Consider the following 15,278-nt stretch of genomic DNA (forward strand, 5'->3'; position numbering starts at 1 on the left):
TCCAGCAGGGGATTGTGAGGGGCGTATGAATCCTCGCCTCAGGTTTTTATCCAGGAATTCCTTCAGGGCCTCCCTCTCATTCTCTGTAAGAGAGTAGATTCTCCCTGATGGGATGCTGGCTCCTGGCACTAGATCAATCGCACAGTCGTAAGGGCGGTGAGGGGGTAAAGTCTCTGCCTCTTTTTCATCAAACACATCTTTGAATTCTTCATACTTTGGCGGCATGGTCACTTGCTCGATCTCTTGCACCGCCCCCGCTAAGGTGTTCTTGATTCCTTCAGGTTGACAGTTCTCCTGGCAATACTGTGAGGTGAACCACACCACCGCCTCCTTCCAACTTATTTTGGGTTCATGCTTTGCTAGCCAGGGCATTCCCAGAATCACCTCAAAGTTCGAGAGATCTGACACGTATAGCGAAATGAACTCTTCGTGCCTAGGGATTTGAAGTTTCACTTCCTCAGTGGCTTGTGTCACCCCTCCTGACTTCAGGGGTCTCCCATCGATAGTCTCCACAGCTAGGGGAGCGTCCAGTTTCCACCGGGAAATTCCATGACGCTTGACTAACTTTGCATCAATAAAATTTGTGGAGGCTCCACTGTCAATTAAGGCAGTGGAATTAAACACCACTCCTCTGGAAGTTGTAATCCGAATAGGCAAGACCAACACCCCCTTTGAGGGAGGTTGGATCGTTGGGGGGGCCTTTATACAACGCTGCCCCCAGTCCACCGGCCTGCACGTGGACTGGGTGTTCTAGTTTCCCGACGGCTCGGCTTTCCCCCCTTTCAGTCCACAGTCTCTGGCCACATGGCCCGGCTTTGAACAATAAAAGCATAAACGTTCCCGGCGTCGTCTTTCCTTTTCTTCTTCCGACAGTCTTGGCCTAGCCCCTCCCTGTCCCTCAGTTGCATTACCTGCCATCCCTGTAGTGGGAAGGGTCTTGTTGCGGGATGCCGAGGCTGAGTATCTCGGGACCTCCTGCTTCCTTTCCAGGCGCCTTCCTTCCATCCGGTGATCTATCTGTAGGCATAGCCGGATGAGCCCTGGTAGGTCAGCGGGGGGGGAGGTCCTGGCCAACTCATCCAGGATTTCAGCATTTAATCCACTCCGGTACATAAACATCAGGGCGGCGTCATTGTAACCAGTTTCCTGGGACAGAATTTTAAAAGCGTTAGTGTACTCGGAAACAGTCCCTTTAGCTTGCTTCAGAGCGCCTAGTTGCCGCGCTACTGTTTCAGCCCTTTGCGGGTCTTGAAACATCTCGGTCATCTCCTGTATAAATCCTCTGTACCTTCCTAAGACAGTATCCTTTCTCACGAGATACGGAGTCACCCATTTTGCAGCTTCTCCCTCCAGGAGGCTAATCACGAAAGCTACTTTAGCCCCATCGTCTGGAAATTCCGTGTGCCTGACATCCAGATATAACTCACATTGAGCCACGAAGGTTGCCAACTGATCACTTTGTCCCGCGTATTTTGGGGGCAATCCAATGGGAACCTTTACTACGGCAGCTGGAGGGGCTGTTCGCATCTGGTCTATCGTGGCTTTCAAGGTTTGATTATCCGTCTTCAGCGCCTTGACTGCTGCTAGCAGGGCTTGAACATCCGTCTGCAAATCAGCTACCTTAGTCCTCAGGAGTTCCACTTCTTCCGTCTCAGAAGTGGGGTTCGTCCCCCCCGCTGCTCCCTTTGACATCTTGTCCCAGTCAAGTGAAGAGAGCGTTGAGGGTGATTTAGGTGGTTCTGTCAAGCTGTCAGGCCCAGGATGTGACTCAGGAACCAGACCAACGATTGTAGTTAATTCGTGTTTTATTAGGGTAATGTCCAAACAAAGACTGCGTTTTCTCATGAATCAATACAGGGATACAGGTCCTGCAGCATTGGGAGAAAGTTGACAGAGCAAGGGACTTCTTCCTGCCTGTTCTTTAAGAAGGGGCCAAACGGGCGCGCAATCTTTCGCTCCTCCTTAACTGCCCCTCAGGTACTGCCCGCCTTCCCCCCCTTCTCTCCTGTCTTTTCAGCTGTCTGCATGTGCGCGGTGAGGGGGGAAGCATCACCCCCTCCTCTTCTGAAGTTTCCGATTCCAGGATGGGGGATAGGGGAGGGGCTGATGGTATACTGCCTCCCCGCTTTTCGGCTGTGAGCAGCCCTCCCTCTTCCCCCTCTTGCTCTGAGCCTGAAAGAGGGGGAGGCGTGAGAATGTCCAGGGAGGGCTCAGGCTCCCCGTTGCTAAGCGACCTTATCACTGGCAGTTCCTCTTCGCTCCAAAGGGGGGAAGTTCCTCCCCCTTCCCTCTGCCATCCATCCGAATACTCTTCTCCCAACTCTCCGGGATCCAGCTCCCCGGGATTGGGACCCCAGCTCTGCCTTCCGACAACTGCCTTTGCACAAGGAGGTTCCATTTCGCTGACATGCATGGGGGAGGAGGATGAGAAGGTCTGTTGGGGTGTCAGGATGCAAGGTTTGACACATTCTCTCTCCCTCCCCCTGTATGCTCTTCAGAGCTGCGAGGTCATGTGGCAAGAGTGTGCGGTGCAGATCTCCAACGCCATCCAGTACGTCGTGGAGTTTGCCAAGCACATCGACGGCTTCATGGATCTCTGCCAGAACGACCAGATCATTCTCCTCAAAGCAGGTGAGAGGCAGCCCAGAGACGGTTTGTCGATTCTCATCAAATGCTCTTCCTTATTCCCCCTGGTATGAATTTCCAAGGAAGGAAGACGTCTTGGGGAGGTGAAAAGCCATCGCTCACTAGCAGAGCACCTCCTCTGCATGAAGTAGTTCTTACGATCGCTGCCTCTGCAGCTGATGGTGGGCAACTGGGATGGGATGACACAGATTTATGGAGGACAAGGCTATCCGTGGCTACAAGTTGTGGCAGCTATATATTACCCCCCGGATCAGAGGCCTCTGAAAACCAGGGAGAGTGTGCAGGAGAGGGCTCTTGCACTTGTGCCCTGCCTGCAAGCATCCCGGAGGCATCTCATTGGTCTCTGTGAGAACAAGACGTTCAACTAGATTGGTCTTTGGTCTGATTCAGTGGGGCTTTTCTTGTCCAGGAAAACCCATCTGTAGTGTGTTTCGGGCACTTACTAACGACTTACCTTTTTGCCTGGCCATTTTCCTCACTGCTGATTGCTAAACAGTGCTACTCAATTATTTTGAGATAGATAGATAGATAGATAGATAGATAGATAGATAGATAGATAGATAGATAGATAGATAGATAGATAGATAGATAGATAGATAGATAGATAGATAACTTCCGCCCAATTTCAAATCTACCATTTCTGGGCAAGGTCATTGAGCGAGTGGTGGCCAACCAGTTGTCAGCGCACTTGGATGAAACGGATTATTTGGATCCATACCAATCGGGTTTCAGGACTGGTCACGGAACTGAAACAGCCTTGGTCGCTCTGGTTGATGATTTGAGGAGGGCATTAGATAGGGGAGAATCCACCTTTCTTGTCCTCCTCGATCTCTCAGCGGCTTTTGATACTGTCGACCACAGTATCCTTCTGCTTCGCATGGAGGGATTGGGAATTGGAGGCACTGTATTACAGTGGTTCCATTCCTTTCTCTCCGACAGGTACCAACAGGTAGCGTTGGGGGAGGAGGTATCAGACCCTTGGCCTCTCAATTGTGATGTGCCACAGGGCTCTATCCTCTCTCCCATGCTATTTAACATCTATATGAAGCCGCTGGGAGCAATCATCAGGAGATTTGGGCTGCAGTGTCATCAATATGCGGATGACACTCAGCTCTATCTCTCGTTTAAATCTTCACCAGAGTTGGCTGTGGAGACCTTGTCCAACTGCCTGGAATCCGTGAGTGGATGGATGGGAAGGAACAAGCTGAAGTTGAACCCTGATAAAACCGAGGTACTACTTGTGGGGGACAAGAGAAGGTTGGGTGACATTGACCTGAAGTTCAATGGGGTGAGTTTACCCCTAAAGGACCAGGTCCGCAGCCTTGGGGTTGTGTTTGATTCCAGGCTGTCCATGGAGGCTCAGATTTCGGCAGTGAACCGGGCAGCCTGGTACCAACTACACCTCATATGAAGGCTGCAACCCTACCTTCCTGTTCATCAGCTCCCACTGGTGGTACACGCCCTGATCACCTCTCGTTTGGACTACTGTAATGCGCTCTATGTGGGGTTACCCTTGAAAACGGTCCGGAAATTACAACTGATACAAAATGCGGCGGCTCGACTACTTACGAATAGTCGCCGCCGAGATCACATCACACCAGTGTTGTTCGACCTACACTGGCTTCCAGTTGTTTTCCGAGCCCAATTCAAGGTGTTGGTATTGACCTTTAAATCCCTATACGGTTTCGGCCCAGTTTATCTCACGGAGCGCCTTCAACGCCACCAATTATGCCGCCCGACAAGATCGGCCACACAGGGCCTTCTCTCAATCCCGCCAACAAAAACAGCCAGATTGGTGGGTACAAGAGAGAGGGCATTCTCAGTGGCGGCCCCCACTCTTTGGAACTCCCTCCCACAAGATCTCCGGCATGCCTCTTCCCTAAATGTATTTCGGAAAGCCTTAAAGACCTGGCTTTTTCAGCAGGCCTTCGGGGTATCCGGGGAGGGTTAATCGATATAATTGTAATGCCTCCTACCCAGTTTTAATATTGTTGTTGTAGATCTATTGTTTTTATTGTATTACTGTATTTTATTAATTGTATTTTAATAATTTTGTAAGTCGCCTAGAGTGGCCATTGGCCAGATAGGCGACGAAGAAATTAAATTTATTATTATTATTATTATTATAGATAGATAGATAGATAGATAGATAGATAGATAGATAGATAGATAGATAGATAGATAGATAGATAGATAGATAGATAGATATGCACAGGATGGAGATAGATAGATAGATAGATAGATAGATAGATAGATAGATAGATAGATAGATAGATAGATAGATAGATCTACATCTACATCTGTCTATCTATGTATCTATGTATCTGTCTGTCTAAAGTTAGTTTTCTGGGTATTATGATTCCCCCCACCCCAGTATTTTGGATATTTTTAATTGCTATGATTAATATTTAAATGAAGGAACTATCTTGAACCCCTTGGAGGAAAGTTGGGATACAAATGTCGTAATATGGAAAAAAATATTGTGTTTAAGGTGTATTTTAGAGTTTTGACTGTTTTTATGTTAACCTTCCCACACAGGTATAGATACATTAATTGCAGTACTTTTTTTGGTAAAATACCAGGGAGTTCTATCACAAAAAAGCCATATGTATATATATATTTATTAAATAAATAAATGTGCTTCCCTCACTTCCTTATCCCTTCTATTTCTGTCTCTTTCTCTTCCTTCCTCCCTTCGTTTATTCCAAAACAAATTCCATTTGGTTTGTTTTATTCGCTCTCACTTCCTGCCTTTCTATGGGAGTTCAATCCCAACTATTTCCTATCTTGATTCATGGATTGGATCTCCAACTCCGTCCCCCCCCCAAATCTCTCTGCCCACCCGCTTTTCTTAATTTGGCCAGGGAACGATCAAAACATTTTTCCTCCTCTGACACCTTTGTCTGCTCCAGGATGCCTTGAGGTCCTCCTCGTCCGAATGATCCGGGCCTTCAACCCGTTGAACAACACGGTTCTCTTTGCTGGGAAGTACGCGGGAATGCAACTGTTTAAGTCACTCGGTAAGAAAGTGGAGGGTGCACAAAGCTTATCATAGATCCTAGAATCATAGAATAGTAGAGTTGGAAGGGGCCTACAAGGCCATCAAGTCCAACCCCCTGCTCAATGCAGGCTTCTTTTTGTAATGAGATTTGCATGATTATATACAGTATACTGTACTTGTGTTACATTTTGATGTCGTATTTTGATGGTTTTTATATGATTTGATTTTGCGGTTCCGTTATTTTACTGATGTACTTAAATTTAGAGATATCTAATGCTTAATTATGTTACTTAAAATATAGAAGTAATAGTAGCAGTAGAAATAGTAGTCTTGTTTGGTTCTGAATGTGGAGTTGTATTGCATTTCTTATACTGATTCCTTTTTGTTAGAATATGTAAACCACTTAGAGATTTCTGAACTATAAAGTGGTATATAAATTTACTAAATAAATAAAGAGAGGCCAACATGGCGACCATGTTGGTTCAGGATATCTCAGGATGGTAAATTATTGGTGTGCACCATAAATAACCTAATGGAAAAAAGACTCCCTAAGATCTGCCCGGAGGACCAGAGGACACTTCCTCAAGGAGACTTTTGGTTGCAGAGACTTTTAAAGCTACTTCCAAATTTTGGATTCAGGTATTGAATCCAAGGATGATCATTACCAATAATACCTTTAAAACAAAGAGCGTCGGATGTAGGAGCACAAGTGGACATAACTGCCTTCACATCCTCAGGAAAAGCGAAATGGCTAGCCAGCGTAAAATGTGAGCACCATGATGAAAAATACCTGTCATTCCCCATGACAATGGAATTTCGTAAAAATTTTACACGTTTACACTTTCAACAAATGGATACGATGATGAAATTGGGGGAGATTTAGTGGTATACCAGCACAAGAGAGGTTGGTGGAGAACCAGTTCCTTTCATATTCGAGTGTCGGTTATATCCTGACGTCAGAGAAAGTTACTTAGAGCCGTTCCTAAAGAAAATGAACTGTTGGGGAGTGAAAGAGAAACTCAGCTTTCTGTTACAAATCAGTTTGTAATCCGGAGGGTCGCTACATTTGAGGTGAAGGCTGCTCGTCGCAGAGAAAAGTTCCTGGATTCCATCTCTGTAAAGTGTCATAGAGATTTGGAAATACGAGTGCATAAAATCATAGAATAGCAGAGTTGGAAGGGGCCTATAAGGTCATCAAGTCCAACCCCCTGCCCAATGCAGGAATCCAAATCAAAGCATTCAAAGGAATCGAATGCTCTCTGACATGATATTAAATGTTAAATATCATTTTATTTCCTGTTATAGTAATGTTTACCTGTTTTACAAGTAAAGCTCTATTTGTTTTAGGGCTAGTCACATATTTTATTTATTGATTTTAACCGTGAGTGTTGACACTGTATGAAAGTCTTTTAAATGTCTTAATGTTCTGTATTCAGTTCTGGTCTGTGCAATAAATGTATTGACTGGATAGGTACCTTAAAGAATACAGAATATTCGGAAGAGGCATTCCCTCCTGAGAGATTGGAGTGCCTCTTCTCTGATCATCCCTCCAGATGTTGCTGGACTCTAGCTCCCAGCAGCCAGCATGCCCAGTGGTCGGGGATGGTGGGAGTTGGAGTCCAGTCACTCTCAGAGGGCCAGAGGTGTTCCCCTTCCCTGTGAATACGCAAATCCGCTTGGTGTATGAAATGGGAGGAATCTGGTTTTCGTATCAGAAGGGGCACAGAAGCTTTAGAGAAAAGGGATGCAAATGTCATTGATCTGCATGTGAACAGACCAAACAAACATGGCTTCCCTCTCATGTCTAGCCCGGCCTGTTCGTTCCGGGGTAGCTTAATGTGGGATATTGAGCTAAGCTGCTGAGCCAAACTTTGGAGACCTCACTAGAAAGCTGTTCAGCCGGTAAAAGTCCGGAGACGTTCCTATCCTCGCTCCAAGTTCCTTTTCTTCCTGGTCATTTGCAGGGTCGTTGTTTGCGGTTGGATTCCTATTCCCAATTAGACCCTTCCTCCTCCCAAGAAGAGGAGACACACACTCCCGGCAAGAGAGGGTGGCTCTAGGCTTGCCACCGAATCTGCTCCTGCCTTTTCAAAAAGTCAGGGATCGAGGCAGGGCTAGGGAGAGGAAGGCTTTGTGCGGAAACACCCTAGTGCATTCCCAGCTCACAACGGGTTCAAGCCTTGAAAACATAGCGGTGTGCGGAATATCACGAGTGATACTGCTGCAGCAGCAATAGAAAAGGCCTTTGTTGGTAACAACCTCCTCTCCGCTTTACCTCTTGCCACAGGCTGCGATGACCTTGTCAGTGCCGTCTTCGAGCTCGGGAGGAACTTCTGCCGGCTGCAGCTCTCAGAAGAGGAGACGGCACTCTTCACGGCCGCGGTCCTGCTCTCTCCAGGTGAGTGGTTTGCGATGGCGAAAAGAGGGGAGAGAGTCACTGGTTGAGATGTGCTAGAATTCCTCCCAGTTCGCAGCTGGCACTGAATTTCCCATTAATTCGCTTATTCTCAATTGTTGAGGATTGGATTTTAATGTAGCGAATTTCCACGGCTGTTTGTGAAAATGGACTTTAAAAAAAAAAAATCCACCTCTAAAATATCGATTGTGATAATGATAATTTATTGATATTTCCTTTAAAATAATGATATTTCAATATTTTAAAGGAAATATTGATATTTCCTTCAAAATATTGATATTTCCTTTTAAAATATTGATATTTTTTTCCAAGTGGAAAAAAACACAGATTGGTAAAAGTAGTGGCTAGGGGATAAAGAACTTGAACTGATGGCAGCCTGTTAGGTCGATGGAATGCTTTCGAACCAGCACCGGCCAATGGATCCTGTCCCTACTCACTGGCACTCAGTGGCAGAGGCCAGAGTGCTGAGCTAGTGGGATGACTGCTTAATCCAGCAGAGCTGTTCTTAGTTGTTGACTGGCTTTCCAATGGTGGTAACTGCTTCCAGTTGAAGGGACCTTGGGAAGCTGCACCTCCCATGGCCCCCTTTTCAGGGTCTTCCCAGGCAAACCGTCTGTAAGGTGCCTGGGAGGAAGACTATATTTTTTAATTTTACTTTATTTTATTTCAAAGATTTCTACCCCAGAGTAGCTTACAAATGATGATGATGATAAGGCAGTCGGTGCCCTCGGGTTTACAGTGCCTTCTCCCACCACAACAGACACCCCTAGGAGCCAATCAGCATGAAAAAGGAGAGTGTTAGCTGCCGAGAAGAGTCTTCTCACTGTCTGACCCACCTCCTTTCACTGTTTGGCTCCAATCAGCAGAAAAGGGCAAGGGAGCCTCTGAGAAGACTCTTCTCAGTGGCTAACACACTCCCCTTTCTGGCTGATTAGTCTGCAGGATGCTGGAGACATAGGGCCCTGCTCCCAAATAATTATAGCGTCTAAGACCCCCCAAGATCCTGAACAACTACACCCTTGCTCTCTCACATTATCTCACTCTGACACACACACACACACACACACACACACTCTCGCTTACTCGCATGCTGTCACCTCCCCAAAGCAGCCGCTGTTGTAAGCGCAAAGTAACCAAAGTGCAAAATTGCCTGCTGTTTTGCCATCCAAGTGATGCGCAGACTAAACCAATTTGATATTCGATCCCTCAGATCGCCCCTGGCTCTCTGAGTCGAAGAAGGTTCAGAAACTCCAGGATAAGATCTACCTGGCTCTGCAGCATGAGATTCAGAAGAAAAATACCAATGAAGACAGACTCTCCAAGGTAAACATGGGGGGGGGGAATAATTAAAAATGGGGCAGGGGCAGTCAATGAGGTGAGAAATGCCTAACCTACCTCACAGGGTTGTTGTGAGGATAAAGTAGAGAGGGAAGGAGAAGCATGCACCCTGAGCTCCTTGGAGGAAAGGCGGGCTATAAATATGAATATAAATAATAAACGAGGCCCCCCTCACAACAGCCCTGTGAGATAGGTTAGGCTGAGAGGCAGTGACTTGCCGAAGGTCACCCAGTGAGCTTCACGGCTGAGTGGGGATTTAAACTCTGGTCTCCCAAGTCTGAGTCCAACTCTCTAACCACTACACTACACTGCCTCAGATTAACAAAGTCCGCAGTAGATGGGGGGAAATCTTACCTGAATGTCCCCAACAACTTAGATTCTGGGATGGGTCAACTGGCCGTATTTATTTGCTCGCAGCCTCGTACTTGGCGTCGTTTGGGAATTCTAGCGAACAATAAAATCCATGCCATTTTGAAAGGTTCATTCTGCCATCTGGATACAAAATGGTGTCTAGCTGTGTTGTCCAAACACAGATGAAAACCTGCTCCTTCATCTCCTGAGCCACGGTGTCAAATTTGGTCACGGTATCTTAAGTGGCGCATTCATTCTATTAAGGAAGATTGGTTGCAAAAAAAAAAGTGTATATGAGGGGGAATGCATGCAAACGTGTGTAGTGGGAGACATTTGCAATAAAATACTGATGAATTTTTACGAGAGCTTCAAAAAAAATAACATTAATCCACTGGTCATGATTCACTAGAAAAGACAATAATGCTGGGGAAAACAGAAGGGAGTAGAAAAAGAGGAAGGCCAAACAAGAGATGGGTTGATTCCGTAAAGGAAGCCACAGACCTGAACTTACATCTGAACAGGATGGTTCATGACAGATGCTCTTGGAGGTCACTGATTCATAGGGTTGCCATAAGTCGTAATCGACTTGAAGGCACATAACAACAAGAACAGTCAATGTGAAAATATGAACCAAACTTCAGATTGAGAAAAAAACCCTGAAATGGACAGATTTGCATATCCCTATCCACCACTGTCTCTAAACTATCCTCTTTCCCCCCACACCCAAACCCGCAGATTATCTCCAAGCTTCCTTTGATGAAGACAATCTGCAACCTTCACTTGGATAAGCTGGAATTCTTCCGTCTCGTCCATCCAGAGATTGCCACGAACTTTCCTCCTCTGTACAAAGAGGTCTTCAGCTCTGAACTCCACTACAGCGACCCCCAGGAGAGGTAAAGAGGGGTCCTGCGGCACAGATTTCGAGACGGACCAAAACTTTTGAGGCTAGCAGAACGGAGAGAGTAGGAGGGGACTGAACAATAATAATATGATAATAAAAAACGACCCCAGAGGAGCTGGGGCGAAGTTTATTTTAAACAAAGTGACCAACCGCAAGACTTTTCTGGGCTGCGGTACCTTTCCCTCGCCCTTATGCTGCATCTGTGATCGCTCTTGAATGTAATTGCACCTTGAAAGATCCACAAAAAAAAACAAACCCTGACTTTTTTTTTGCCATGCGGGCAAAATGAATGTGAAATGCTGTTCAGTGAAAGAAAATGTTCCCAGTAAGTACCATTGTGTTACCTCTCCTGTCCTTGCATGTTTTCTCCCCACGGGGCCTACAGCTTGCTGCCGCCCATCCACAGACCACGATTCACACCCGCCTCATTCAATAACAGTTTGTATGTTATCACGACAGTTATTTTGCTCTTGCTCCTTCCCTCCCTCCCCAAAAGTTTAAATGACACAACGTGGATGAAAACGGGGCAATACGGACTTCTTCAACCCGATGGATTGGCTGGGAAATCTGATGTGGAAAGCCATTAGAGGGCTGGGAGAGGCAGCAATGGCTCTTCGGCTACTTGGCCGGAGTGAAGGAGAAGTGCATTGTGGGTAACCTTTCGATTTTATTATAATTTTACACACATACAGACACAAATATATATAGGGCAGCTAGAAACCCAAACCAGGAGGGCTGGACCCTCCGACGGGAATGAGGGGGCACAAAACTGAACTGTGATCTCCAAGACGTCCCTTTCTGAGACGTAATGCTGCTAAGAGGATAATGAGAAAAGGGTCTCTGTACGGCAGGTACTTGATGGAATGATCTGGTCACTGTCAGTGCAGGGATGGAGTGACGTTATCTGCCCTCAGAGGACGCAGGTGAATAATACTTGCTCTCACACACAGTTGGGGAGCTGCCAGCCTGGGGGATGAATGCGGGCCCTCAGGGGCCCATCTAGTCCAATGTCCTGTTCTCACAGCGGCCAATCGGATGCCTCTTCTGGGAATCATAGAATAGTAGAGTTGGAAGGGGCCTATAAGGCCATCAAGTCCAACCCCCTGTGCAATGCAGGAATCCAAATCAAAGAATTCCCGACAGATGGCTGTCCAGCTGCCTCTTGAAGGCCTCCAGTGTCAGAGAGCCCACAACCTCTCTAGGTCATTGGTTCCATTGTCGTACGGCTCTAACAGTTAGGAAGTTTTTCCTGATGTCCAGTCGAAATCTGGCTTCCTGCAACTTGAGCCCATTCTTCCGTGTCCTGCACTCTGGGACAATCAAAAAGAGATCCTGGCCGTCCTCTATGTGGCAATCTTTCAAGTGCTTGAAGAGTGCTATCCTATCTCCCCTCAGTCTTCTCTTCTCCAGGCTAAACATGCCCAGTTCTTTCAGTCTCTCCTCACAGGGCTTTGTTTCCAGTCCCCTGATCATCTTTGTTGCCCTCCTCTGAACCTGTTCGAGTTTGTCTGCATCCTTCGTGAAGTGCGGAGACCAGAACTGGACGCAGTATTCAAGATGAGACCTAACCAGTGCTGAATAGCCTTCAAGCCTTCAAGCACAACAGCGACTCTCCTCACTTCCGATTCATAGCAAGTGGCCCTCAGAGGTATACTGCCTCCCACAGTGGAGGGAGAACACAGTCATCGTGGCTAGCAGTCCCTGACAGCACTATGTTTTCCCCATGGCAAACGAAACTCTCCTAAATGTAAGAAATCCGGCTGAGGTGTGAAGGACAGCTACCCACCTTCTGCAGGACAAATCTGGGTGGGGTACAGAGCTCAACACCTCCTATGATATAACAGAAGGTTCCAGGATGTTGTGCTTGCTGGTCCAACGACAACAAAAGCAGTTGCATGCCTTTGAATCGTCCTGTGTTGGACAGGCAGTTCTGAATTTCATTATATTCATGCTGTACAGCCGATGGGTGGTGGTGGTCAGAATATCCCTCACTTCAACGTTTTCACATTTTCTGACCTTTTAAAAAGGTCCAAGATCCAACGTCAGCCCATGGCTCAAGTGACCAGGTCTTGCCCTCTTCCCGCTCTCCGTGGATCCGTTAGTTGTCTGAAAAGTCCGTATTGCCATATTTTCATTGACGCTGCATTGTGCCGTTTAAAGAAAGCAGGAATAATGTCCTTGGCTATTTTTTTTCCTGTTGTGGGGACAGAGAGGGAGGTGGGGTGGTTGAAGAGAGATGGTTTTGTTTAAAAAGGGAATTCATTGCTGTTCTGTGTGGTGGGGAGGGAGGTGTCCACAGGAAAGGCCGGCCAGTGGTGTCGTTGGAACAAGGTGCAACAAGGACGAGTGTGTCTGCTTTTCGTTTCACCCACCTGAAAGGCCAGGGCAGCACTTCACGTCACGACAGAGACTGTGGTTTTACAGCCCATCTGCGTTACCGCATCTCCTAAGCTTTGCAAACTGCACTTTATTCATTCCCAGTCAGGGTCAAAAATAGAAGCAGCACCCTTCAGGTGCGTTTGATCATTGCCAATGGGAAAACAATGTAGAATAAATTATAATAAATCTGAATTTTGTATGGTACACCGCTAACAACGATAAAGGGGAGGGTATTAGGGGATCTCTAATGAGCCTGGCATTGATTCTTATGGGGGCTCGATGCACTTGATAATGTTACTCATGCACTTTTTCCATGAACTCAAAAGCTCCTGGAGGTATGAATAAAAGACTACTGTTGTGTTGCTAAAAGGAGAGGTTCCACCATGCTGGAGTCCTTCAGGCCCCAATAAAGTGGATGTGTAGCATTTTCACTTTCCCTGTTTCTTGTCAATTGGGGGGTCTAACTGACCCCAATGCCCTTTTGAAATGCAGCGTTTCAACCAAGAGCTCAGGGCCACAAGGCACCAGATCCCTTTCATCTTGAAGCGGTTTGCAGAGAATGAACCGATTATTAGGGACCCATTTTATAGATGAACCCCACGACGGCACGGGAGGGTTGAGCCTAGTTCAGGGTAATAGAGACCTCTTGGCAAACTCACATCCCTGAGCTTTTCTGCTTGAAGTCATGCCAGTTAAGCCAGTATCAAATGGACCTGAGTTTGTAGCATAGATGTGCCCTTTGAGTTTTGAAGAACCCCTAAAACCAGAGCCCGATTCTGAGCAATAAGATGGTGTTTTCGAAAACAAAACTTCTAGTCCTCATTAGGATAGACTTGAAAACATGATGTGGAGAAACATGACCAAGTGGGGGCTCATTGGGGAGGGGAAATTTTTTAGAGGTCCTAAGGAACAACACCAAAAATATCATTTCCCCCCCCCCAATGATACACTAGTATATAGCTCTATATAAAATACACACACATATATGTACAATTTTTTAAAAGAAAGTGTAGATGTGTACTTATCACCTCTAGAACCCTTGCACTGTGTCTCAGGGGGGAAAGTTGCTTAATATATTTATTCTTGTGAATGTTGGTGCAAAAGAGAAATCTATACAATTGCAGTCTTTCATGTTTTACGTTTTGGATGAATGAGGAAAGACTTTGAAAGCATTTATTTGTGAAACACAAATACTGCACGCGCGCGATGAGGTACGGACAGGTGTCCTGGAAAAGACATGCATTTTTCGTTCTAGCATAGCAAACGGCTTCTGTTTGCATTGAACGTCTTGTTGTGTAAAAGTGTAACTTATTTTTTTAACGAAAAGAGGCAGGGAAGAAACCTTAGATTTCCTAGTAGGGACTGGACCGTTGAAAAACGTGAAAGAAGGCAAGTGTTTATTTAAATTGGGGGAGGGGAGAGAGAGATAGGATCCCCCCCCTATAAAATTTAAAAGTAATATAATGTATTTAAGCAAGCAAGCGAAAACAGACCTTTGGATAGGATGTATGCTTATAGAAATGTAGATGTATATTGCACAGATGGATCAAACAAAATAAAAGCCTTTTACAGGGTGGGGGAAAGTGAGTTCATTGTCTTTTTCTTCGTTGATTCCTCGTAAATGAAGAAATAAGGCCATAAGAAGAGTTTGCTGCATCAGGCAAAAGGGGACCCATCTCCCTGCTCCCACACTGGCTACCCAGATGCCCCAATGGGAATCCCTCGAGCAGGACCTGAAGGCAAGAGCAACTCTCTCCTCCTGCAGTTTCCGGCAACTGGTATTCCGAAGCATCCTACCTCCAATTGTGGAGGCAGAGTATAGCCATCGTGGCTAGTAGCTTTAATCGCCTTCTCTTCTTCCATAAATGTGTCTAATTCGCTTTTAAAGCCATGCAAGCTGGTGGCCACCGCTGCCTCTTGTGGGGGTGAGTTCCACAGTTTTAACTACGCATTGCGTGAAGAAGGCCTTCCTTTGTCTGCCCTGAATCTTCCAGCATTCAGCTTCAGGAGTTCTAGTGATCTGCGAGAGGGAGGAGGAAAAACTTTATCCGCTTTCTATACCCCGTGCACCATTTTATGCACCCCTACCACGTCGCCTCTGACTCGCCAAATCTAAAAAAAGCCCCAAATGCTGCAACCGTTTCTCATAGAGGAGTCGCTCCATCCCTTGATCCCTCCAGCCTTGCAGATGTCTCTGGAAGAAGGCGAGGGCCCTTTGACCAGCCAGAAAGCACTCTCAGGGAGGT

General features: G+C 46.4%; 2 protein-coding genes across 4 annotated transcripts in view; both read left to right on the forward strand.

The window, feature by feature from the left end:
* The window catches only part of TCF3 (transcription factor 3), a 271,367-nt gene extending 259,131 nt beyond the window's left edge, over positions 1-12,236 (forward strand). The window contains exon 18 of the mRNA XM_061601018.1: positions 12,206-12,236. Coding sequence (XP_061457002.1) covers positions 12,206-12,221 — 16 coding nt within the window. The 3' untranslated portion in view covers positions 12,222-12,236. The remainder of the gene's footprint in view (positions 1-12,205) is intronic.
* Positions 1-14,900, forward strand: part of LOC133372425 (nuclear receptor ROR-beta-like) — a 60,077-nt gene extending 45,177 nt beyond the window's left edge. For all 3 annotated transcript variants that reach the window (XM_061601021.1, XM_061601022.1, XM_061601023.1), the window contains exons 6-10: positions 2,499-2,631; positions 5,559-5,666; positions 7,935-8,045; positions 9,274-9,386; positions 10,488-14,900. In XM_061601021.1, the coding sequence (XP_061457005.1) occupies positions 2,499-2,631; positions 5,559-5,666; positions 7,935-8,045; positions 9,274-9,386; positions 10,488-10,649 (627 nt within the window). In that variant the 3' untranslated portion in view covers positions 10,650-14,900. The remainder of the gene's footprint in view (positions 1-2,498; positions 2,632-5,558; positions 5,667-7,934; positions 8,046-9,273; positions 9,387-10,487) is intronic.
* The last annotated feature ends 378 nt before the right edge of the window (positions 14,901-15,278 follow it).

Source organism: Rhineura floridana, chromosome 18, assembly GCF_030035675.1.
Source record: "Rhineura floridana isolate rRhiFlo1 chromosome 18, rRhiFlo1.hap2, whole genome shotgun sequence".
Taxonomy (NCBI): Eukaryota; Metazoa; Chordata; class Lepidosauria; order Squamata; family Rhineuridae; genus Rhineura; species Rhineura floridana.